General features: G+C 37.9%; 1 protein-coding gene across 1 annotated transcript in view; it reads left to right on the top strand.

Moving 5' to 3' along the window:
• The first annotated feature begins 1,104 nt into the window (after positions 1-1,104).
• Positions 1,105-23,976, top strand: part of adgrv1 (adhesion G protein-coupled receptor V1) — a 119,697-nt gene continuing 96,825 nt past the window's right edge. The window contains exons 1-8 of the mRNA XM_060883885.1: positions 1,105-1,131; positions 13,332-13,519; positions 15,171-15,320; positions 19,682-19,777; positions 20,850-20,954; positions 21,067-21,180; positions 21,889-22,454; positions 22,588-22,858. Coding sequence (XP_060739868.1) covers positions 13,334-13,519; positions 15,171-15,320; positions 19,682-19,777; positions 20,850-20,954; positions 21,067-21,180; positions 21,889-22,454; positions 22,588-22,858 — 1,488 coding nt within the window. The 5' untranslated portion in view covers positions 1,105-1,131; positions 13,332-13,333. The remainder of the gene's footprint in view (positions 1,132-13,331; positions 13,520-15,170; positions 15,321-19,681; positions 19,778-20,849; positions 20,955-21,066; positions 21,181-21,888; positions 22,455-22,587; positions 22,859-23,976) is intronic.

Raw genomic sequence — 23,976 nt, 5'->3', positions numbered from 1 at the left:
ATGCCAACTTAGTTGTAGAGAAATACTAATAACTCATATATGGTCCATCTATTCCAGCTACCCATTCATCCATTTATTCATTCATTCACCTTCAGTAAACATTAAATGCTGATCAGCGTTCTGAGTAATACTGCAATCTAGATGGAAATGCACCTTGGATGGGATAACACACACACACACACACACACACACACACACACACACACACACACACACACACACACACACACACACACACACACACACACACACACACACACAATGTCCAGGAACAGAGTTGGTTGGAACCCGTGATTTAACTGAGAACACGTTTCATGTTTAGGGAAAATCTGTAGGCTTATATTTAACAACAACAACACTACTAATACTGCTATTAAAATAATAATTATTATTATTATTATTATTATTATTATTATTATTATTGTTGTTATTATTATTATTATTTTTATTATATAATAGTAGCTAATAATAATAATAATAATAATAATAATAATAATAATAATAATAATAATAACATTTATTATTGTTGTTGTTATTATTATTATTGAAAAATCCAATAATTATCAGTAACACCAAACAGTTGTTGCACATGAGATGTCAACCTTCACACACTTTGTCAGAAAAGGAAAGTGCACTCAATAATCTTGAGCTAAAAATCTCCAGTTTTGAGGGGTGGTGTACCGCAAGTCACTGTCTCCCCAGATAGCGGCTTGAGTCGGACGCGCCGCTGGGTGGAGCTGTTCGAAGCTGTTTGATGCTAATGCGATTAGCACGTCTCGGTGTCTGAGCAGACGGCGCTGCTGAAGTGCGCGCCGAGTTCAGTTCGGAGAAGCGGCATGGCAGCACGGCTCACACCACCGCGCACCAGCTATCCGTCATTCTCACACAATATCGAGTAAGACACTACCAAGTATCCTTCCTGCTCCTCTGTCTTATTTGGACTGTATAAAACTTGGCTCTTTTTGTTACCTGGAGAGCGGCGCTTGGCTGAAGCGCAGTGAGAATCCTTGGATGATCCGTTAGCTTACGCAGTGACCTGCACGCGCTCCTTCTGGTCTGGAGACCCCCATGCACGCTTAACTCCTCCGGAGCCTCCTCTTCTCACCTCGGATTGTTAGTGCAACGTATCAGGTGAGTTAGAATGACCCATGTTCTCATGAAATAGCTGGATGCTGAACAGGTGTTTGAAGAGGAATGCACTTTGTGAGCAGCGTGTCACGACATTGGACCATGTGCAACACGTAGTAAAGCTGTAGCTCAGAGTCTGCATCCCGTCTGAACACACAACAGACTGCATGCATCATCATCACCTAATGCTGCACTGCATTACTCTAATCCAATGCCTCTCAATGACAGTTATGCTCTAATTTATAAGCAACAACGCATGCATGTGATTATGTGTTTTATGTGCATCATATGCATTTTTTCTTTCTTTCTTTCTTTCTTTCTTTCTTTCTTTCTTTCTTTCTTTCTTTCTTTCTTTTTTAAGCATCATATTAAACGAACTCGTACAGTGTCTGTGCATACACAGGTATATCTCTGGCGTTCATTGAGCTCGTGTGATTTTGTTTAACTTTGGGCAAAGGAGCCGATGGCGCGCGTGAATCCGAGGGAAATAATAATATTGGTGATGGAAGGCCATCTGATTGGTGTTTCTATGGTTACGCGGCGGCGCCCTTGCGGGGACGGTGCGCTTTGTGCGTCTCTCCCCCGCGCGTCTATTCACCCGAAACAACAGGGAACCTCCTTTAAAAACATTCAATTGTCAAACCAATAAACCGTTCATGTGATCATGATGTGTTTTGATTTACCCTCATGGAGAGTTTGATTTAATCAATTGAGCGACTTTATGAGCGCGCACCTGTTTTCCACACAGAGTCTGAGGCGGTTTCTCTTTGTCCCGTTTCCTCCATTTTATACTGATTTACACGATACTGTGATCCTAATAGCTGCGCGCGGGGGGGCAAGACTCGAGGTCAAAGTTCAGAATGGCTTCTTATCTTTTTTTTTTGTTTGTTTGTTGTTGTTTTTTTGACAGAAATATCAGGCTGTGTTTACACTTTCTAGATTCACCAAGGGTTCACACTGTGCAACACATTTTTTTTCCTCCATTTCTATTAAATTGTTTTTGCTGCCAATTCATAATTCTTATATCACCAAGACTGGTTAAAAAGATATATTTACTAATAATCATGATTTACATGCGTATCCAATGTCTTCCAGGTATCATCTAGGAACAGTCTGAGTCTATTTTACTTTGATGTGAGTTTCTCTAAAAGTTGTTAGCATGTGGTGATTGTACCTATGAACCACTGCTGTGATTATAAAGACTGTCGTGTCTCTATATTTACAATATACTCATTGATGGCATCCATTCAATCCACTTGTTAGAATTTTTAAGGAAAAAATAAAGAGCAAAGATTTTTTTTTAATCCCATTATTCAATGTTTATTTCCTCCCTTTTGTCTATGGGATTTTCATTACTACTGTTGCCTCTGGTTTGCTTGTTATGGCTCTACATCTACATCCAGATTTCTGTCAGGCTGCTTTGTGACAATATTTATCGTTAAAAGTGCTACACTTCTAAAATTCAATTGTATTGATTCTTTGATGTGTATGACTCAAATAGTTTGCCTAATATGATGAAGTTATTGCGATATAGTATATAGGTATGACTACCATGTAGTACTTAGTATATCTGTGATAGCTTGTTGCAATTGCCGGCTTCAAAACGAAAAAAGAAGGAAGAATTATCTACATATGTGTCTTTTGTCCAGTCTGTTTAGATTCTGTGGTGGTGTTTTTACCAGCAGGAGGCATGGGGTGAGAGATAAAAGAACAACCAGGTGGTCAGCTTTATTTCTTAAAACCGTTAAGGCTTCGGATTTTAGGTTTTGAGAAATTTGTGAGTTAAATTTAAGAACCAGTTGCACCTTGTCTCAGTTGTAAGACACTTTGGATAAAATCATCAGCCATATATGGCAATATAACATGGTCATCTTTATTTTTTCAAAATGCTGAACAGCTGTTTTCAAAATTAAGGAGAAGTGTGACACCAGTTTATTAGCTTTTAACAGGTGGTTAGCATCATGAGTTAGCAGAGTTGAAACAAATGACTCAATGTTATTGAAATACATTTATTTGTAATAACGTTGTACTCGCTTGTTACCTATTTTTTCATTGGTTGTGATCATGTGTTTCTTACATGTATCCATATGTATATTATTATTACTGTACTAAAACTATTTCTCGGGTTTGACTTGAGACTTTGAGATTCACTTTTGTGCGTTAGCCAAAGTGTGACACGCCATAAACAGCACTTCCATTGATGAGGTGCTAAGACTCTGATTGATGTTTGTGGGACATAAACAGACCACACAAGGGCCACACATGATGGAAGAGCAGCAGGTGTACTGGAACAAAAGAAAGAATCGTCCACACAGCACAGTAGCGGTGGCTAAGCTAATGGCTCCTCTGCGCTCGCTGTAAAGCAGACGCTTGGGCCGCCTTTTACTCAGAGTATCTTAAGCTCCAGCACTGAGGAGGACAACAGAAATTTCTAGAAAATGTCTTATATATTCACCAAGCTTGCATTACTTGCCACTTTTATTATCTTTTTATACTGTATATCAGCTGCATGTTTCCACTCGTTTAGCTAATCCATATGTTTAAGTCATTACATAAGGAAAATTATAAGTGAGGCTAATTGTAATGTCTGTTGAGTTTTCTTGACATTTATGAACAACATATAAAGGCTGTTTTCTTAGAAATATAAAAAAAATCATATCTCTACACAGTTTGTAATTTAAGCTTTCAGACACTGATTTTATGGACAAATGCCTATTAAATAATGTAGCATCATAGTATAGTATAGTAGTAATATGAGTATCAGATTATCATTATTTTTCCCTCCACATTAACCAAACTCAAGATGACACCTTTTTAATCCCTGATGTATTGATAAATAAATGATGTAAAACCTTTCATAGCCCAAAAAGCAAAACAATTCAGAATAAAGTTGGCATTAGTTCCAGTCTGGTTGAGATTTCCACACCTTCTGAACCGACATAGCAGGGTTCCACTCTGGATCCTACTTTCCCACCAGATTGGGGCCTCCACTAAAACAAAGTGGCCACGCAAGGCGCTGAGCTCTGGGGAGAGGATGAATTCAGCTGGTGAAAACGCTCCACAAAGAGTGCGAACCCAGAGCAGTATGGCAATGCAGTGGGAATATGCCACTGAGCTTTACTCTGCATCTTCTTATTGAATACCCAAAGCAGGATTTTGTGTGATCATAACAATATGATGAATGTTAGGTGCTTGACTCCTGTGTATTTATCACTGCCAATTTTGTACCTTTCATACCAAACCTGTGGAATTGATACCTTACAAAACCTTACAGACCTCATCTCAGCAACTTCCTTTTTGCTTAACACTGCACACATTCAATATTTTTATTTTGTACACGTCTCTGTTATATTTAAGAAAGGGATTACATAGATTAAAAAATTACAAATTAAAGATTAGATTATTTCCTATTAAAATAAAACTTGAACATAAATGAATCAAATTTGTTTTATCCAGAAAGTAAATAAGTAAAAGTAAATCTTCTACTTTTACTTTCAATCATTTTCTATTAATTTCAGCGTTTTCTACATTTGCATTTTCTTTAAATGCAAATGTAGAAAACGCTGAAATTAATAGCAAATGATTGAAACACAGATTTCACTGCTAGTTTTAAACTAGCAAAATAGTACAATTTAAAAATATAACATTATAATTCATTTAAATTGTTATCAGTATTAGAAATAAAACTATCTGTTCAACAGTGTTCTCCTGTACAATTATTTGAATCTTACGAAACAATATTTCATGTTACTTTAATAAAATTAATTACGTTTATAATGAAACAAACATAAACAAAAACATATGAATGAATATATACATATAATACACATATATCAAAATCTGTATATATTAATTACACAGAAAGAAAGAAAGAAAGAAAGAAAGAAAATAAGAAAGACTGTGCCATGGGTTGAAGCCATGTCCAGCAGCAAGCAGGATTTTTATCCATTCGCTTGACCACAAGTGTTTACTCGTATTAAATAGACAGATTACTTTCCCTTTTCTTTATTTCTTCTGGTGTATATATAGGAAATTCTGTATTTTTGTTCTATGCACACACTTACATTAGAAGTATTTAGCCGTTATATATTTATCCAAAAGACAGGATCCCGCTGAGCTGCTCTACCAATAATTTACCAGTTAACTTGGTGGTGCTGGGATTTGGTGGTGCTGGAACTTTCTCTTGGCTCAAGAGCCATTGCTGCCCACTGCTGCCCACATTACATAAATGTAGTACATATTACAATAATTGCATAATGTAATATTTCTGTTGGTCATTTTAGTGCTTACCTTACCAAATTTCTCTTTCAAGTATAAAAAGGATAGTAATATTTTCAGCATAACAATTAAAGCATATCTAAATCATGTTTTATGGCAGCATTGTGGTTCCACCTCCTGGTTTGATCCTGAGCTTAGGTTACTGTCTCTGCAGAATTTCTGTGCATGTTCTCTTCTGGGTTCTCCATCTCCCAAAACATGCCAGTGGGTTGATTTGCTTCACTAAATAAATAGGTGTGAATGAGTATGGCCGCTCCGCCGTGGACCAGCGTCCCGTCCAGAGTATTCCTGCACCTCACCCAGTTTTCCTGGGATAACCTCCAATTCTACCATGACCCTGAGGGATAAAGCTAAAGGTGGATGAATAATAGAAGTCTAGGTTTAATCTCTTGCAAGACATTTGAAATTCTATGTATTTCTACATATGTTTCTTCATTCTTCTCCTCTGTGTTCTACCTCAAACATTGTAATTGAAAAGATTCAGAGCTGTGTGTGTGTGTGTGTGTGTGTGTGTGTGTGTGTGTGTGTGTGTGTGTGCAACACACATTACCTCAACCGAATTTTACCCAGGATATTGCACTATATATATTACTGTATTGGTAAATTCATTTTGTTACAGTTGGAACAAGCATGTGTGACCAATAAAATTTGAGTTTATGATTTAGCTGGATTTCAACAAAAGGCGTATGGAGTCATTATCATCCCTTATTGAACCAGTGACAGGTTTAGTGTTCTAATCCAAATTTATGAAGCCAAACGTTCCAGACCTCGCCATGATTTTCTTTTTTCATTTACTTCCCCATCATAGGGAACAGGGCATTATCTTTTAAGCAGCAAGAGGTAAGTTCGGTGGTGAAGGGTGCAAATGGCAGTGATTTATAAGTCTGCGAGGATGGATGGAGGGCTCAGGGATTAGTCAACCAAAAAACTGAAACTGTTATGAATCCACACAAGTTCACAGTAAGCTATAAGCAGAGGTTGGCTTCTTTCTTTTCTTGGCTTTGTCCCCTTTTTTTGCCATGGTATCCACAGCCACTCTTTCTCCATCCTTTCTCTATGGCTCTTTCTTCTTCCCACCACCAGAAAGGTTCCTCCCCATTGTGTTTCGTCATGGTGAAAGAATTTCTGAAGTGGAAGGATTTGAACTGAATCCGGGATCATGCAAAGTCCTCCACTGACCAGTGAGTGCTGAATTCAGTGCTACTGACTCCTCTGACTGCCTTCTCGCCTCTACATGTTAACACAGAGGGTGACCAGCTTAACAGAAAGGGAGAGTCATTACTGGTGAATCAGACTAAATGACAAAACAGGTGATGGCATTTTGAGGGAATAACGGAGTGTTGATTTGTTTCCTCATTCAGCAAGAGAAGTTATCCATGATTTTAAATCAGCTCAGAGGGCTCCGCTTGCTCAGGCATTTTTTCTCATCCACAATCCAGCCATCTGTCCGAGCTCTGGCAAACTCGCCAGATTGAAGAGACCACGGCAGGAGTTTCCCACACCTCTCTTCTGCTGAAGGGGTCTTGGAGGGGAGACGGAGTGAGAGAAAGAGACCTAACTGTCTGAATGGGGGTTTGATTCGGGATAGGAGGAGTTCTCCTGTGGAAAAAAGGGGCGTTGGAGTGGAAAAAAAAAAGAAAAAAGAAAAACAATGTTGCAAGAAAAGAAAGAACACAACAGTGAGATTCATGGTTTAAAAAAAGAAGGAAAAAAGTCTGCAAGTTTTTGTGTGGTGGTCAGTGAATCGAGTGCTCTCTTCTACTCCGCTGATTCTCTCTGTGTCTCTTACCAGACGCTCACACACACACACACTCACACACTCCACACCCATTGCTTCTGTGTGTGCAGCTACAAAGAAAGGCAATTAGCATTTCAGCCAGGCTCAACTGGCTATGTCTGATGAAGTAATAAGCTTTATAATTTGTTTTTTTTCCCTCATGCAGGCTGCTATTTGTGAGGCTGGCCCTTGTTTAATCCTATAAAAGTAGTTTTCTCTTCCCTTCTAGACATTGTTTGTCACAATAGCTAATCAGTCATGGAGCTCCGTGGCTTCGGGAGCATTCGCAATGTGAAATTCAATGGCACCTTTCTTGTGATCGAAGCTCACAAATTGAGAGCAAAGAAAAGTCATTGTGTTTTGGGGAACAATAATAGGAGATGCCTTTGGAACAAGCCGAATTGGCCAGAGAGCAAACCAGAGACAATCTCTTCGAAATGTACCCTATATTTCTCTCAATCCCCTTCACTCTCTGGCCACTGCAGACCTGATTGCCATTTAGTCCTTACAAAGTAGGTGAAACACTTGGACAAAAAATACCATATGACGATATGACAGGGCTGTTCCTGTATTTCTAGAAAAGATTTTTGTTCTCTTTCCTCCCTCTTTATGCCCCTCAAACAGAACGACATCTGCGCCCACTCAGACCTCTCAACACTCCCATATTCAAGCGTACACAAACACACACATATGCACTGACATGTTTGTTTATTTTTTCACTTGCATTCTAATTTAAGGTTAACTATACGGTCCAAAAATAAGAACTTTTTGGGCAGGGTTCTGCCAAATTAGTGTCTAACCAACGAGACAGGGGTTTCAAAAAATCCTTTACTGGGGTAATGATGTATGTTGTAGACATAGTCCTTTATTAAAATTCTTAATTCCCCCTGACAGCAAGATGCCAGTGACAGCAGCTTACCTAAAAATATTTTAGGGGAAGCATGAGTGGCAATTATTGGCTTCTGAGCACTCCATATAGATCAGCTCTGAGGTTTGCCAGAGCCCCCCAAAAGAGGCTGGTTACTGAGGCAACAGAGCGTATCATGAGAAATGAGAGCATCTTATTTTTGTTACATATCCAAGAGTTAGTGCACCAGTGTTTCAGTGCTGAGGTTTTCATCATGCATTTCAAATAAGAGCATGAGAAAACCAGGATGGAAATAAGAGAATGAAAAAGGCCCTGATATCACATAGGTTGAGTGAATTGAGGCGGTAATATTGACCACAGTTGTGCCAGTATCTGTATTATAATTGTTGAAATGTGACTGAAAGGCCAATTCACTGAAGGGGACAGGACATGGCATTGGAAAACAAAATGCACAATTCACTTCATTAGCAGTTATTTTCACCTTGCACTAAGTTTATCTATGTAAATTTCTGACCTGTGAGTTTATAAGGATCTGTATTCTGAGCCAGTAAAAAACAAGAAGGTAGTACAGTGGTCTCATTGGTCAGTAAATAATGAAGGAGCTGCTTATAATTAAAATAGCGGTCACACCAGAAGTTTGCCTTGCTGTTTTTTTGTTGCTTGGCATACATTTCTGAATTTTTGTGGTTAAAAAAAAGGTTTTTATTTCTCACTGCCTGTGAGAATATTCATAGATAGCAGTGTTGGCATCTCTGGAGTACATTTTGTCTTTTGCAAATTTTTCTGAAATTTGCTAAAAATCATTTATAAATAAATAAAAACATTTACGACCATCTACTGAATTTCAGTACAAAGGGGAAGTGAATTCCACGTATTGATTCGCCCAGTTGAGTTGCCAAATAGTATTTGTACTGTACAGATTTTGCCAGTTCAAAAGCTCGGTGATATTTAATGGTGGATAATGTTGCCAATGTCATAAGAAGCCCTAATTGTCTTTATGCATCTGCTTAGCACTCAATTTCTAATCAGGGTAAAACAACAACAGCGAGAACAATGTTCAGCTACTACAGGATGACATAAGCAACCTCCAGTTGCTGAGTCACCAAGGATCAGCTTTGACAAAAAAACCTTAGAAGACCTTGTGCATGGATTAATCTCCAGAGATCAACTGGTACCTCAAGCTAGACTAATGTTCCTTCTGAGAATATCTGAGCATTCAATGTTATTTTGTCAAGATCAGGTCTGTACAGTGTTTGACATAATTGTATCTGGTAGACCAACCACCTATATTAATAAAGCTGTTCTTTGTTTACATACTTTGGGCAAAAAAATGGCCACAAACTACCTTATCATTGCAGAGTCTCATGCACAAGTCACAGGATTTGGTGATTATTAATGAGTTCCCATCAATTCACATCTACTGTATGTGCACGTTATATGCTATGATCGTATGTTTAATTAGTTGCTTAAACCTGCCACAGCCTCATTAGTTGGGTTTATGAGATGAAAGGCAAGTCTGTAATATTCATTCTGCAAACCACTTTAAATCAAGATTGGGCAATATGTCATTTTTATAGAATTCGTTTTTGCATTTGGTTGTATGTGGCTGAATTGTGCATGATCATTACAATATCAAAGCACATCATCTCACACTTGCATTCTATTAAGTGTGGGATCAAAATGTTGTGTCCCTTACAAACATGTACACCTTACTTAAATTGAGCAGCAGCATCCTGGAGCATACCCACACACATGGGTTGCTCAGCACTGGCTGTGAATTCTTAGTGATTGAATAATTGATGCCAAGATTACAGATCCTAGGGGTAACCCAAGAGGCAGGTACTGGGCTACAGAGCAAGGTTGTAACCATACACTTCATCACATCTTCAGCCAGCTGATCTAGTGTAATTGCTTAAGTTTCAGTTACATTACGGCCATGGCTGCCATTTGAACCTACTGCCAAGTCACCCTTGAGGGCTCTGGGTTCAATGCCTTCCCCTGTTTATTACATAGGGTGGCAAGAATTCCTAGAATTACCCAGAAGGGTGTTTTCTCTGCAAACTTTGATCTAATAATCTTCTGAATTATGTAGCTTAATCTGCATTAACAAGAAAGTGCTGAGTCCATTGTAATCAAGTTTCCTGGCATGAGCATGCAGGCATTTTTAAAAGAGACTGGTAATTCCAGAGCGCTGCTTCTGAAAAAAGGAACAATGTAAATCTTCAGAAGCATTCGGCCATGGAAAATGAAGGACATTGAGGAAGCTAGAGTCATTTGTGCATGAATGGTTTTCTCATTGTTCTCTAGAGAGATAGAAAAAGACAAAGAGAGAGAGATAAGAATAATAGTCTCAACCTTCCAACACTAGTAGATCTCCTCTGTTGTTTTTCTTGGTCTTAAGCATTGTCTTTGTATTTTATTATTTTTATTTTTTATTGTCTAGAAATTTATAGTAGCCTGCAGCCATCAAATAATTGTACAACAGTGTTTCCCAGTGTTTCCCAAACCGAATGTTATAGTGGTTTTCCAACACCCTCCACAGCTGACTCAGCTCATCAGCTATTTAACAAGCCCTTCTTGAAGTTATTGGGTGTGTTATAGCAAGAAGAATACTAAAATGTGCAGTGCAGTTGTACTCAAGTTCTAGGAATGGAAAACAGTTGTATGGTAAACAGCTCATTCCACCTGTCACACTTCTTGTGAGGACCATGTTGAACTCACTTTTTGGCAGAGGCATTTCAGGAATTTTCTCATTCACACATAGACATCTGCACAATAGCTGGTCCTGGGGTCAGTCAAAGAACCAGGCTGCCAGGTTCTTGGCTGCTCTAGGGCCTCCTGGTCACTGATAAAGTGTCTGATGTGACTATGGCCAGTATGTCCTGTGGTGGTCTGGCAGACGATGAGGAGATCCTCACAGAGTTTTTATTTATCAGTGTCAAGAAGCTCTGGTGACGCTCCCATGGTGACCTTTTTCATGAAGGATGGCTTGGTTACCTCCAGTGAACCATAACAAAAGTGACAGAACTGAAATGTCTTGTGTTTTTGGCATGATATAAATATGTGACATTGAAAGACGTAACACTGATACATGAAACCCATTTGAAGATGTGCTGATCAATTCACTTTAATTTAGGGTTTTGTTTTATTAAAACATTAAAAGGTCCAGTCTATTCCAGAATTTCTCTACCACTGCTCAGGTGAAACATAAACCCAGAGAAAGATTAGCATATTTCAACATATTCATATTAAATACTGAGGTCATAATGCTATTTAGCCTCGTAAGATGTCAATGAAATCTGTCAAGATTTGAGCATGGAATCTGACTGCAATGAAAAAGTAATTGAATGCCTGAAACCAGGCAAGTAAGAACATGCATGTATTTTCACAAAATATCACTATTAATTTTATGATTATTATTACCATTTCATTTGCTTTTTGGGATGTCTATTATACAACATTGGATATACAGAACCTCTGTTTCCTTAAACAAAATGAAAATGAAAACACGTGCATATATTCATTTTACAACATTAGCTAAGCTAGCCAGCCACCTACAGTAAACACCACACTGCACTAACGTTAGACTCTAGCTAACAAGTAGAGCATTAGCAAGCTAGTAAACAGTAATTATATTGTGCAAAACAGTAATTAGCTTTCAGAAAAAAGCAAGCTTAAATGCTTATAAATACTATGTAAACAAATAGCTTATTTAAAACTATTTTTTATGTAATTAAACCCACTGGATAAGACCCTAAAAATGGCTAACAATAGGATAAATGTTACAGCCTGAAACATCAGATGCATCACCTCCAAGATGCATCCGGGTGAGTCTTCAATAGTTCTTCAATTTTTCCTCAACCACATTTTCAAATTAGAAATACAATAGAATCTGTAAAAAAATTCACTTGTAAATAATGTCAATCTGAGTGTATTGTGTGCAAGTGGCCGCACAACACTTCATCATCAGCAGTGAATTTTAATCCAATAAATATGTAAATGTGGAGATTTAACGGTTTGTACTTTTGAATTTTTTTTTTTTCCACTACATTTTTTTATGGCTGAATATCAAATGACTCCAGCAATTATACCCAAGGAAAAGTGCATGAAACAAAAGCTTAATGTAGTTTTTACATTTAAACGTTGTACCTCATTACAAATGCATTATTATTTTCAACCGTTGCAATTAGCATTGTTAATGTGCATGATGTGCAGCAGAGGGTGATAAGAGGATTCAAGAGTTAGGAGTGTGAATGTGGCAGTCTATTTGTGTGTTAAAGTGTATGACGTATTGAGTTGTTTAGTCTGGTGGGTTGGTGATGGTGGTAGTGTTTTGTCTAAATAGTATTTACTCCATGAGGATCTGACCCCAGATCAAATTGACTTCAATCTAAGTGAAGTGCAATATAGTAGTTCCCAGCTCAAGGAGAGAGAAACAGTGAATAGGAAGCTTTTATCCCTAAATATTTTCACTATGTGCTGACCATAATCACCCAAAATCAAATGTGTGATAAATAAAAACAAAAATAAAATAAAAAATATAGCCGCAATTAGACACTGGTAAAGTTCCTCTACCAGTCTACACATCTACAATCACACTAATTCCATTCCAGGAAGCAGATGGAGAATAATCTCACATTTGGGCACCTTGGTGAAAGCCCCTCTGCTCTAAATACCCTTGTGGCCTAAATTAGCCCCAAATGATCTACCAGAAATGGAACATATGAAGAAGTGGATATTTCCAAAGTCCAACTTTCCTAAGCAATCTCCCTGCTGCAGAAATAAATAAGATACATGCACTCATTCATACCAATGCGATTGCATGTACGCACACACTTTTTAAGCTGTTTGTTTTGCTAGCCATGACAACTGCCGTGTAGCCGCCAACATACTAGTCAAAGTGAAGAGAGAAACTCGATCATTTTTTCCCAAACCATATGAGGATAAAGCTCCCACTGACAGATGTAAGGTGATTAACATCATGTCTTGTACAAGAAAAAACCTCACAATAAACATGCAAATATCTTAAATAATGCCTGATGAAATGCCCACATGATTACCATTCAGTCCAAAACTAGTTTCTACACAAAATTCTACACAAATATTTCCTACCACCTTTACCATTCATTCAACATCTTCTACACTGATGTTCAGTATGACACTTTGCATATTTTAGAAAAATCAGATTAAGAATGCTTCATTTGTTATATCACAGTTTGCAGTAAAGTATTTAGCTATAATATAGCTATTTAATCATCTGCTCATCTTTCTATTTTGTAGGAATGCCAGGGGTCCTGGCTCTAGCTGGCTTATTCCTGGTGCTCCTCATCCCCAGTGCCAGGTCAGAGTCTGCAGAGCTGAGGTTCCAGGGCCAGACGGAGTTTATGGTGAATGAGAGCAGCAGAGCTATAGTACGCCTGGTGGTGGAGAGGGTCGGAGACCCCATCAACGTCACTGCTCTAATCCTGGTAAGCTCTTCCAAATCGTATCAAGTTTAACGAAGTAATCCTAGCTGTAGTAGTAGAGTAGTTAGTTGGTGCTCTCTTGTAGACATGAGACTTTACAAGTGTAGGTGTGAAGGTGTGGTATGAACACACTGATTAAATAATAATTATCGCAGACTTTTTCACATTAAGGCAATTTAGAGCAATGCTCAGACTCGAAAGAAGTCAGTTGCTCTGCAGTAGTGAGAAAGATCTGATCTCGCAGTCGATTTTTTCACCTTATATATATATACAGTAGAATATAAAAGTTTGCATACCCTCAGAAAAGTGTACACAATCTATACATGATGCCAGGGCTGTCCATGGACAGGAGACCAGCTGAGTATAACTGCCTGGGTGCGAGGATTAGTTACTCTCTCATGTTTATTAGAATGACGCTAACTATGTCTGGATGTGGTGGATGTCTGTGATCTCATGTATGCTGAAGAGGGCAGTTGTTTCCTCCAGTGGTTCCATAAATATTTTTTATTAGAATTATCAAAAGTTTGTTCATTTGTTGTCTGTTGATTTTGCTTGCTTTGTTATTGTCTAGAAGTAGATACACTTAAACAGTTTTAGCATCTTGAAATACTGTTTTACTGTTGAGAAATTGAAAACGAAATGTCTATTTTATTTTGTTCTATCTACCGCCGGATTGCAAACAGTCAAACTGGTAGATAAAAAAGGAGAGTCTAAGAATAAAGGCTAAGACTCACATAATATCAAAAGCTTCACAAAGAAACTCAGAACATCCAGTATATAATATTAAGAAAAAAAGATACTAGTAAAGAAAGATAAAGCTTTTAAAACTAAATGGTGGCTACTGAAATAAATGAGCTATCAACAGGTTTTTTTCTAAAAAATGGAACAACTGGAGAATGAAGTCAGCTTAGGTTTAATGTTAAGCAGTGACAGTGACATGGTAAGTATTGCAGATGATATCAATGCAGGCTCGGTGGGGTTAACAAATGGAGCTACATACCCTTCCCCATCCCTAGTGAAATCTACACCCATAATTCAACATAAATATCAACTGTCAGGGGAAGTTTTTACAGTTGAAGACACGCAATTCTTTGAGCAAAGAGTTACAGAACTGTGTTAGCAGATGTGCATGTTGCAATACCAGCAGGGTACATTTCCACACCCAACCATCTGCTTGCTGCTATCTTTATAGCGCACTGCTGTACACATCTGGGAATAATTAGCGTAACAACGCAAATCTGCCTACTGTTCAACAAAGAGGGCTAAATGTCACGCTAAGCATCCTAGTGTAGCTCCTCCATCAAATCGTTCATAGCGTATTAAAAAAAGAAGATGTACTGTTTTAGTATGAGTTTTAGTATGTGGCGTTATTGTAAATGTTACTTGTCAACCAAATGGTACTGCTCTGTGGGGTGAAAGCTTCCAAAATCAGAGAATTCCCTATTTTTGTTTGTTCTTTAATGTCACACATTAAGTTATATTTTTGTGAGGCTGTTTGGTTCAACACTGCAGACTGATTAAACTTAATGAAGACTTATTTACATTTAATTGGTCATTTTCCAATGTATGTTCTACCTAGACCATGAATGTAGACAGCATCTTTGATAGAAATTGTATGTGACTGTAGTAAAAAATGTGGTTTGTGGTGACGCAGCTGCAGGGTGAGGACACTGGAGACTTTGAAGCCACCACCGCGGCTGCTTTCCTGCTATCCTCCGAGTCAAGCAAAACCATCTTCATCGCAGTGAAGGATGATGATCTACCTGAAGCCGATGAAACCTTTGTGTTTAACCTCCGTCTCCAGGTGAAATTTCTTGGATGTGTGCTTTTGGTCTTAATAAGAATAAAGTCATTCCTCAGAGTTGACTTTAGAATTATTGTAACCCTTTGTGAATTTGAATAAATTCTGAATATTCTTGAATATTGTCTTAACGCACCTACAAAAAAAGCACATTGAGCATCTTACAGTAATGTCTAACAAGGTTGGAGAAAGGGCTCTATGTCCAAGTCATTACCTTCTGGCAGAGGCCACCAAGCTTTAAGCTGTCATATCCTGGTACATGAAGCTATTCATTTTGTCAAGAGAGTCTGAAACACCAGCCACAAATAGCCCCGATGCTTCAATGATCCAATGATACTTTACACAGTAAGAGTTTCTGGGCTTTCTTTTTTTCCTAGTCTCATCTGATTATTGTACAGGATTCCTGATACAATTCTTGAAGAAATTAGATCATTTTGAAGGGAATTCTCATATTAGACTATTGTAAACAAACACTGAAGCCAAATCTTTTGTGGATATGTGTGCATTTTCAGTGACTGACTCACTGACAGATTGTTACTGCAGCAGTCTATATACCTAGCAAACAGAACTGCTATTTATTATTAATGTTTAATAATGCCAGGATGCCAAGAGCGCAAAGTCTCCGCTCAAAATGAAAAAGGAAACCAGCAGAATGAACCACTGTATAAACAATGTTTTTGTATTTCTGAAAATACTTTTATCAAAAATACTTCTATACAAAAAAAAAACTTTATGCTTAATGCATAGACATGGTAGCACAATGATTAAGATGTTATGATCAGAAGGTTGTGAGTTCAAATCCTAGGGCCACCAAGCTGCCACTGCTGGGCCCCAGAGAAAGGCTCTAAATCCTCAAACAGATCAATGTTATTTGCTATAGATAAAGGTGTCTGCCAAATGCCATAAATGTAACACATCACTTGCAAATTAAGTATGTGCCATTCATTTATTTTTTGACTGTTAATATTATAGACAGTATTAATCAGTTTATGACAGTGTTGTTACTTCTCTCTATAAGTGGTTGTTTGGGTTATTTCAAAATTCATTCACAAGTCATTTCTCCTCTTTTCCTTTTGTAACCTCACCACATTTCAGGTATGTGTGAGGTTGTTTGGTAAAATGTCTGTCACAGAAAATAAAGAAATGCTACAAAAGCTTGTGCTAAACTTGACTTATGATCTCAGAGAATTTCGATTGTATTTGTAGCTCCAGTGACATTTGGTGAGGATTGACTATATTTTGCACATTGCATTCAAGGAGAGATTATTTCATGCACCTCTCTGGGACGGCATCTGAGCAAACACAGAACGTTCCTATCAAATTAGCATATTGTTCCAGTTTTTTAATTGGGAAACAAATAATAACCTTCTCAGAAAGTTTATTATCGATTCTTTTTTTTTCCAGAACATTGAATAGAGGGTTTTTTGTAACAATGTAAAGCGAACCTATACAGAAACATTCTCTAATGGTGATTTTTTTTTAGGTTTTTTTCTATAACCATAAACTATAAATGAAGGAAAAGGTAAATTGCGGTTAAGAGAACATTACCAGTACACTATCCTATTTCTGTAAAGAAAACTTGCCTAGCTAATCAAAAACAAACCTTAAAAATGTATGTTCTGGGAAACAAAATTTATTAACTGGGATGTACCACCCAGTTGTTTTTTAATCTTAACAGCTACAGGATTTGAAACAGAGACACTCTGCAGTATGTTGCAGCATGCGTCATCCACTTGGAAAGATTTTAACTGTTCCAAACATTTTTAAAAGGTCCTGACCATCTGTCTCTTTAGTATTCATGTGTTTTTCCCCATGATGATGGATGACAAAGGGATTTATTAGTGTGCAACCTCATACTGACATCCCAGGGAAACAGGGCAGTATCAAAGGTTCCAGGACGCTGGAGTGCAAATTTTGCTACACAAAAGGCATTTTTCATTTGAAAGATAAGCACATCTTTTAGTTAATTATTATGTTTATGCAAGTTACATTTTAGATATTTTCTTTGAAGGTGCCAATATGTCTGGAGTTGCTCTGGTTGCCATTCCTCTCTTTGGGAGGTCGATGTTATGAATGATTTCATTCTTTAGGTTTGCGTGCATATGTGACCATCTGCATGCTCTTGTTGTGGACTTCCCTCTTAAAGGCTAGCTAGCGCACTACAGATCTCTCTTGTACTCTTGTTCCAAACAGAAGAATCTCAAAGCGACTCTAGCCACGGCCTAACTGAGTGCTTCTCATTTTTTCAACTCTGGTCAAAGGATCCATAATCCCTAGCATGGTCTTTGATGTCTTTTCTGTAGCCCCCTTTTCAGGTTTGAGTCATGCCACTTCAGCAGCACGACTGCCTTAAGCATCATCTTCTTGTGAGAGGAAACCCATAGTGACAGGCACGACTCGTCTGACTATAAGATTAATGGGAAATGATGCACAGCAAATCACTATGAGAAAAGCATTGGTCTGGAATTAAGTTTCCAAGGGGAAATTTTCCTGAGAAGAAAAGAGACTTAAGTGTAAGGTATAGATAATGTGTCAAAATTGTACTCAATTCAAAATGGAAGTATCCAGGATATAATGTACTCAAGTCAAAGTTTATTTACTTGATTTGTTTACATTTCTAGAAAAAATACAGAATATTCATCACTGTCATTACACTCATACACAGGTTGAATTTTTGGAAGCAATCTGTCATTAATTCCGTCTCCCTTACTCAAGGTGTTGTGGGAAAGATCAGCTGAAATTATCCACAGATCCAAACTTCAAAAAACACTAGTACCTTAAGGATACTCATTTCAACATACTATAAATTGGGGCACGCTAAATCTAATCTCAGATCGTGTTTAGGACAGATTGTTGGCGAACTGGGATCCAGCACATGTCCTGGTAAATCCATGAGGTTCAGATTTGATTAATAATGTTATGTCTCTGTTATTTCTGCTGTTGACAAATGAGCCACAGACTGGCACAGAGAGGACAGAAGTCATTTAAAGAACGTGGAGTGATAAACGTCGTGGTAATCTTTTCATCAAATGAGCATTGGTGGATTCTATCTCTTCCATACTATTTCTACGCTATTATTTCAACACTGTTATCCAAACAGGAATTTGATTTCAGTCTGTAGTTCAATCCACCAAACACACAATGAATGGCAACTAAAAATGTGTTAAAATACAAATATTCTTTCTGCAACTGCCACCGAGTGCTTTTCAGCCACCCTCACACTTAGACACACATCCACCAACACACACATGCACACGAGAATAAACCACCAAAAGATTTATAAAATCTTCTAGATGTTAATATACTAGAAAATATGATAGCAATATTTTTACTAACAAAAATCGTACCCTAACACCGCATTCCATGAAATGTTACAGAGGGGGAAAAAAAATAAGGATTCTCATGTAGTACATTGTCAGGATATTACATTTGAGTGGAATGACTATGAGGAAAGGAGGCGAGCTTGTGCTGGTGCTGTGATTGAAGTCATGGCCAGCGGAAGGGATTGTTTGAGCGTATGTGTTCAGTGTCTGTGTGGCTGCTGCAACAAGAGCACAGTGTGTGAATGAAAGCTTTGTTACAGCTGGGAACAGCCTCACTGAATACACAACTGAACGCGGAGCTTTGCACTAGGGTTAATTGCAGAGCTGCCTTATTTCCTTTCTCATTCTTTTGTTCTACTTTACTGTCTTTTTATGCTATCTCTCTCATTTTTGTACACACATTAAAACATATATTGCTGTTTTTCTCTCTCTGTAGTGGTAGCTTAATAGTGCTAGACCAAATACTGACCCAATCCGTAAACACAGAAATGAAAATAGAAATCATACAAGCTCTTTTATAAATAAATAAATAAATAAATAAATAAATAAATAAATCAGTTGCATTTTATGTAATTTTCATGCACACCACATTATGACATGAATTTTCATATTTCCATGTAATTGTGGTGAAATTTGGCCCAAAGCATGTTTGTCTTGTAATGAACTTCCAATGACTTGATGAACCAAATCCTAAACTCAATCTCAGCAAGCAAAAGAAAACCTTTTGGCATTTTTAATAAAAAAACAAAGCTGCATTAAAAAAAAAAGGGTTTTGTTGTAAGGACCAGCCAGATGTTTTCACAAGGTCAAAACTGTTAGATCTTTCTATCCTCAGGAGCATCCCACACACACATACACACACACACACACACACACACACACACACACACACACACACAAACAAATTGATGTTTCCCAGAACAGGTTAAAGGTCAACTTTAAAAGCTAAAAGAAATTAGAACATACACAGTACTTGTTACAATTTGCACTAAACCTGATCTGTACCATACATTTACCCCTATTTCACTCGTATCATTTTAGAGCTCATCGAATGGTGTGACGGTTGGAACTCCAAACACGGCCAGGATCACCATCTTGTCCAATGACAATGCCTTTGGAATTCTATCCTTCAACTCAGTAAGACTTTGCCATTCTAACATTAGAACAATTACAATAATGACTATAACATAATTTTTCTGCCTTTACTGTACATACAGATGAAACAAACCAAAATATATACGTGCCAGCTACAACTGCGGGTTACCACGGTGACTCCTGCCCAGAGTTATTTTTGCATGTTTATTGAAGGGCAATTAAAATCTAAGGGGTGGAGGGGGATGAGGAAATGAGACTTGGGGGAGTCAGCAGTGTTGATGGTGGGGGTGGAATGCCTTTGCAGAGCAGTCGCTCAGGTGGGAGTTTATTGGGTTGCTAAGGGGAGTGAAAGTACACATAAAAGCAGTTTACTGACTGGATTAAGTTGTCAATGGACGTTTAGATATTGTCATGAAATTGAGTTGTGTAGCCATCCCCCATAATGAGTTCCCACATGTATTCACTTTTAATTTGATTGTCAGTAAATGACAGCAACAAGCAACTTGTGAATTTAGATGTCTAGGCAAATCAAATCTGACTCAGTAAAGTGATAAATCCAAGCAAACGGCTCCACTTTCAATTCCGCAGACCACGTTTTTAACTGTAATTGAGACTCAGAAAGTGACAAAAGTCAATCTTCCATATTTGGTTTGGCAGCAATCTAAACTACATTCAGAACAAATGAAGCATGGTGATGTTTATATATCTTACAGTAGACAAGGACACGTTTCTGTCTATAAAGTTTGGGGTACTACAAACACACTGTGAGCTCGTAAACAATGCAATAGCATGTCTATACTAACAGTATGTACTCAAGCACCTTAACATTCTATGAAGAAAATGTACGGAAATACACTCACCAAGATAGAAGAGATAAGAGAAGGCCATTCCCAGATTTAGAGGACAGAATGCCTGTGAATTAAGCCATAACTAAGATACTAAGCAGATAGATCCATCATGATTGTGTGTGTTCTGAAGTGTATGAGGTGAGAATGTGAAAGGAAAAGATGAAGGTTAGACAGAATCCAATCAGATCAGGACAGCATCAACATACTCATTGTCCGAATAATTATTTAGAGCATTTCTGTATTTGGCTTTTTTTTTCATTCTCCAGACCAGCCTGATCACTGTGGAGGAGCCAAAAGGAAGAAGCTTGTATGTGCCTCTTACTCTTATCAGAGAAAAGGGAACTTATGGATCAGTGACTGTGAATTTTGAGGTGAGCCCCAAAAATACTGTCCTGTAATTTCATCTCATAATGAGATCTTTTTTACCTCATCTTTTGTACTCTGTTAATGTCTATTCCTAATGAGAATGATTCACACTGACAGATCTTTGGAGGCCCAAACCCAGCCAGTGAGGATCTGAGTCCAGACAGAGGAAACCTATCTATATCCCCGGGTCAGGCAGTGGTGGTCTTTAATATAATGATACATGATGATAAGGTATTGTTGCTTTCATAGCTTTTTTTTCACAAAAACTCATTAACGACTGAACGTTTAAAAGCTTGCAAGGAATTGCACATGCAAAAACAAAATACAAGCAAACAAAAAATGAAATTTAACATGCTAAGATCATACAAAGGATTTAGATAAGAAAATACACCCTCAAACTAAACGTAAGTACATATTACAGAAATGTAAAAATTGTGAAAAATATATTTAATGACATTGTTAAATATATTGTTATGTTATGATAAGTTTGAGTTTAAGATTTTGGCCATCAAATACTTAACACAGCCGATACTGAACCCAACAAATAAATTTAAGTCAATTTTCAATGTCATATTTATATAATATTCTTGACCACAGTTTCATTTTTGTTGGTGAAAATTGGCCATGACCAGAATCCAACAATAAGCAAACGTCAATATCACTGTTGCATGCTTTCTAGGCAAGTGAAAATGGAGTTATATAATATATACATATACATATAATATCACAATAATTAATATGGTGTTAATGAGTGAAGCTAGCTTTACTGTATATATCGTGCATTACTATTGTTATGTTTGTTCATTTACAATATTTATTAGAATTTAGACTAACATTAGTTTATGTTAAGAATGTTAAATTTCCAGAAGTTCGTATATGTTTTTGTAGCCATCAATATTAATTGTCACCTTTGGTGATGTTGCTCCTTCTTTAAACAAGGTTCCAGAAGATGATGAGATCTTCACCGTGCAGTTGACTGAAGTAGCAGGAGGTGCCTTATTAAACCCGAACAGAACAAGCGTGCAAATCAAAGTATCCCGTAATGATGCCCCTGTGCGCTTCTCGCAGCCCTCTTTTATTGTGTCTGAAAGTGCCGGTGTCATAAATCTCACTGTTACCCGTGGAAGAACTGACGATGGCGTTCTCATTGGCTCTGATGATGGAGAAGTGACTGTCATGTATTCTATAGTCACTGGAAATGGAGCAGCAAGTGCCACACTGTTGGAGGACTTTGTGGACCTACAGCCTAAAAGAATGGTGGTTTTCCCTTCCAGGATTTATGAAGCAGTGCTTCGTTTTAACATCACTGATGACATAATTCCAGAAATTGCTGAATCCTTTCAGGTGGTTCTTCAGGAGGAGACACTGGTGGGTGATGCAGTACTGGTGTCTCCTAGCTTTGTGCAGGTGACTATCGAGCCTAATGACAAGCCATATGGCGTGCTTTCAATCAGCAGTCCTCCTCCAATACAACCTGTCATAATTAATGAAGACACAACTATGAGGTAAGAAGATTTTTACATAGTATATGTTACAAGTGTTTGCGTCTTTGCCGTAGGGATTTTCATACAATTTTGAAGCTGAAGTCACTAAACAATGGCAGTAAAAATTCTAATGATTTACTTTCTTTCCTTCAAGGTTTGAAGGCATTACCATAGTGAGAAATGGAGGAACCCACGGTCGAGTCTCTGTAAACTGGACTATAACTCGGAACTCTACAGATAAGACCCCTGTGTCCAGTGACCTGTCACCAGTCTCTGGAACACTGTTTTTTTCAGAACTACAAATGAGTTCCATCCTGCCATTAAACATCACTCAGGATGACCTCCCTGAAGAAGCAGAGGCTTTCCTGCTCAGACTGATCCCTCGATCTGTGCAGGGTGGGGCTGAAGTAGATGAACCTATGGAGGTAATTGAGGTTGATCTTAAAGCTTTGAGAGACTGGAGTTCTTCTTAATGTCCAACCTTTGGTGAAGGAAGTTTAGCAAGAAAACTTTTCTATGCATATGTATAGACTAAGATGTATAGATCGTTAAGGGTACAATGATATGAAAATGGGTTGTCACTATTTCAATGTTTTGGTGAAACTGATAGTTTTGTATTGCATCTCCAACTGCATGACAGAGGTCAGGAGCGTTCAAAAGAATTAAAATGACTGCACATAAGGGGTTTTCCATGGGTTTTGCTTTGTGGTTCCTATCCCAGGGGGTAAAATGTCTCAATTCTGGGAAGTTATACCACCTGGGAAGTCACCACAAATCCTTTTACCACAGGAAGTCATGTCTCTTTCTTGAACCCCTTTTCTGAGGTCTTTGAAGAGTCGACCCAGGATCCATTTCTCCATCAAGTTAATGTATCAGATGAGAACTTGAGTGGTGGAAAACTGTTTTTAGATCAGTGGAAAACTTGTAATCATCTGGATCACACTTACTGGCTGTCGAAGGATGTGGTCTGAGAACCATATGCATCTGTCTGGCACAGTGATATCAGTGCAGTGTCGGGTGCATTAATAGTCACCTGTCTGCTCTTTTCATGTGGTCCGATTGGAAAATAAACCTGCCAGACTAGTGCAGAAGGCAACTGTGTGTGTTCTGTCCTTAACTTTATAACTGTTATACTGCTATACCCTGATGATGTGTGAAAGCAGTGGGTAGCTCAAGTCTTTGTTTACTTTTAAGCCATTAAATTGCAATAGTGCATAAATGTGGTAGATTACCCCCACTGATATAACACTGCTCTGCTGTGCATATGGCTGGCAGGAATTGACTCAGCAACCTGGGAGGGCTGAATGTAAAGGGGCAGATTATAGCTTGTATATGTCAAGAACCCATAAATTTAAAGTGAAAAAATCACCCCAGCAAGTCACTAAGCAAAATATTGAGAAAAGTCTTTCGCCTAGTTCTAAAGACGTCTGGATAAATGACTAAAGGGGTAATAAAGTGGTCTGTGTATATATTTTTGGCTGTGGGGCCTAATGAAAGAGGGAGGCTTGCTAAGATTAGCACATAGGTTTTATGCAGATGAACT

Source organism: Tachysurus vachellii, chromosome 12 (genome assembly GCF_030014155.1).
Source record: "Tachysurus vachellii isolate PV-2020 chromosome 12, HZAU_Pvac_v1, whole genome shotgun sequence".
NCBI lineage: Eukaryota > Metazoa > Chordata > Actinopteri > Siluriformes > Bagridae > Tachysurus > Tachysurus vachellii.
This window is presented reverse-complemented; position numbering and strand designations above follow the sequence as displayed.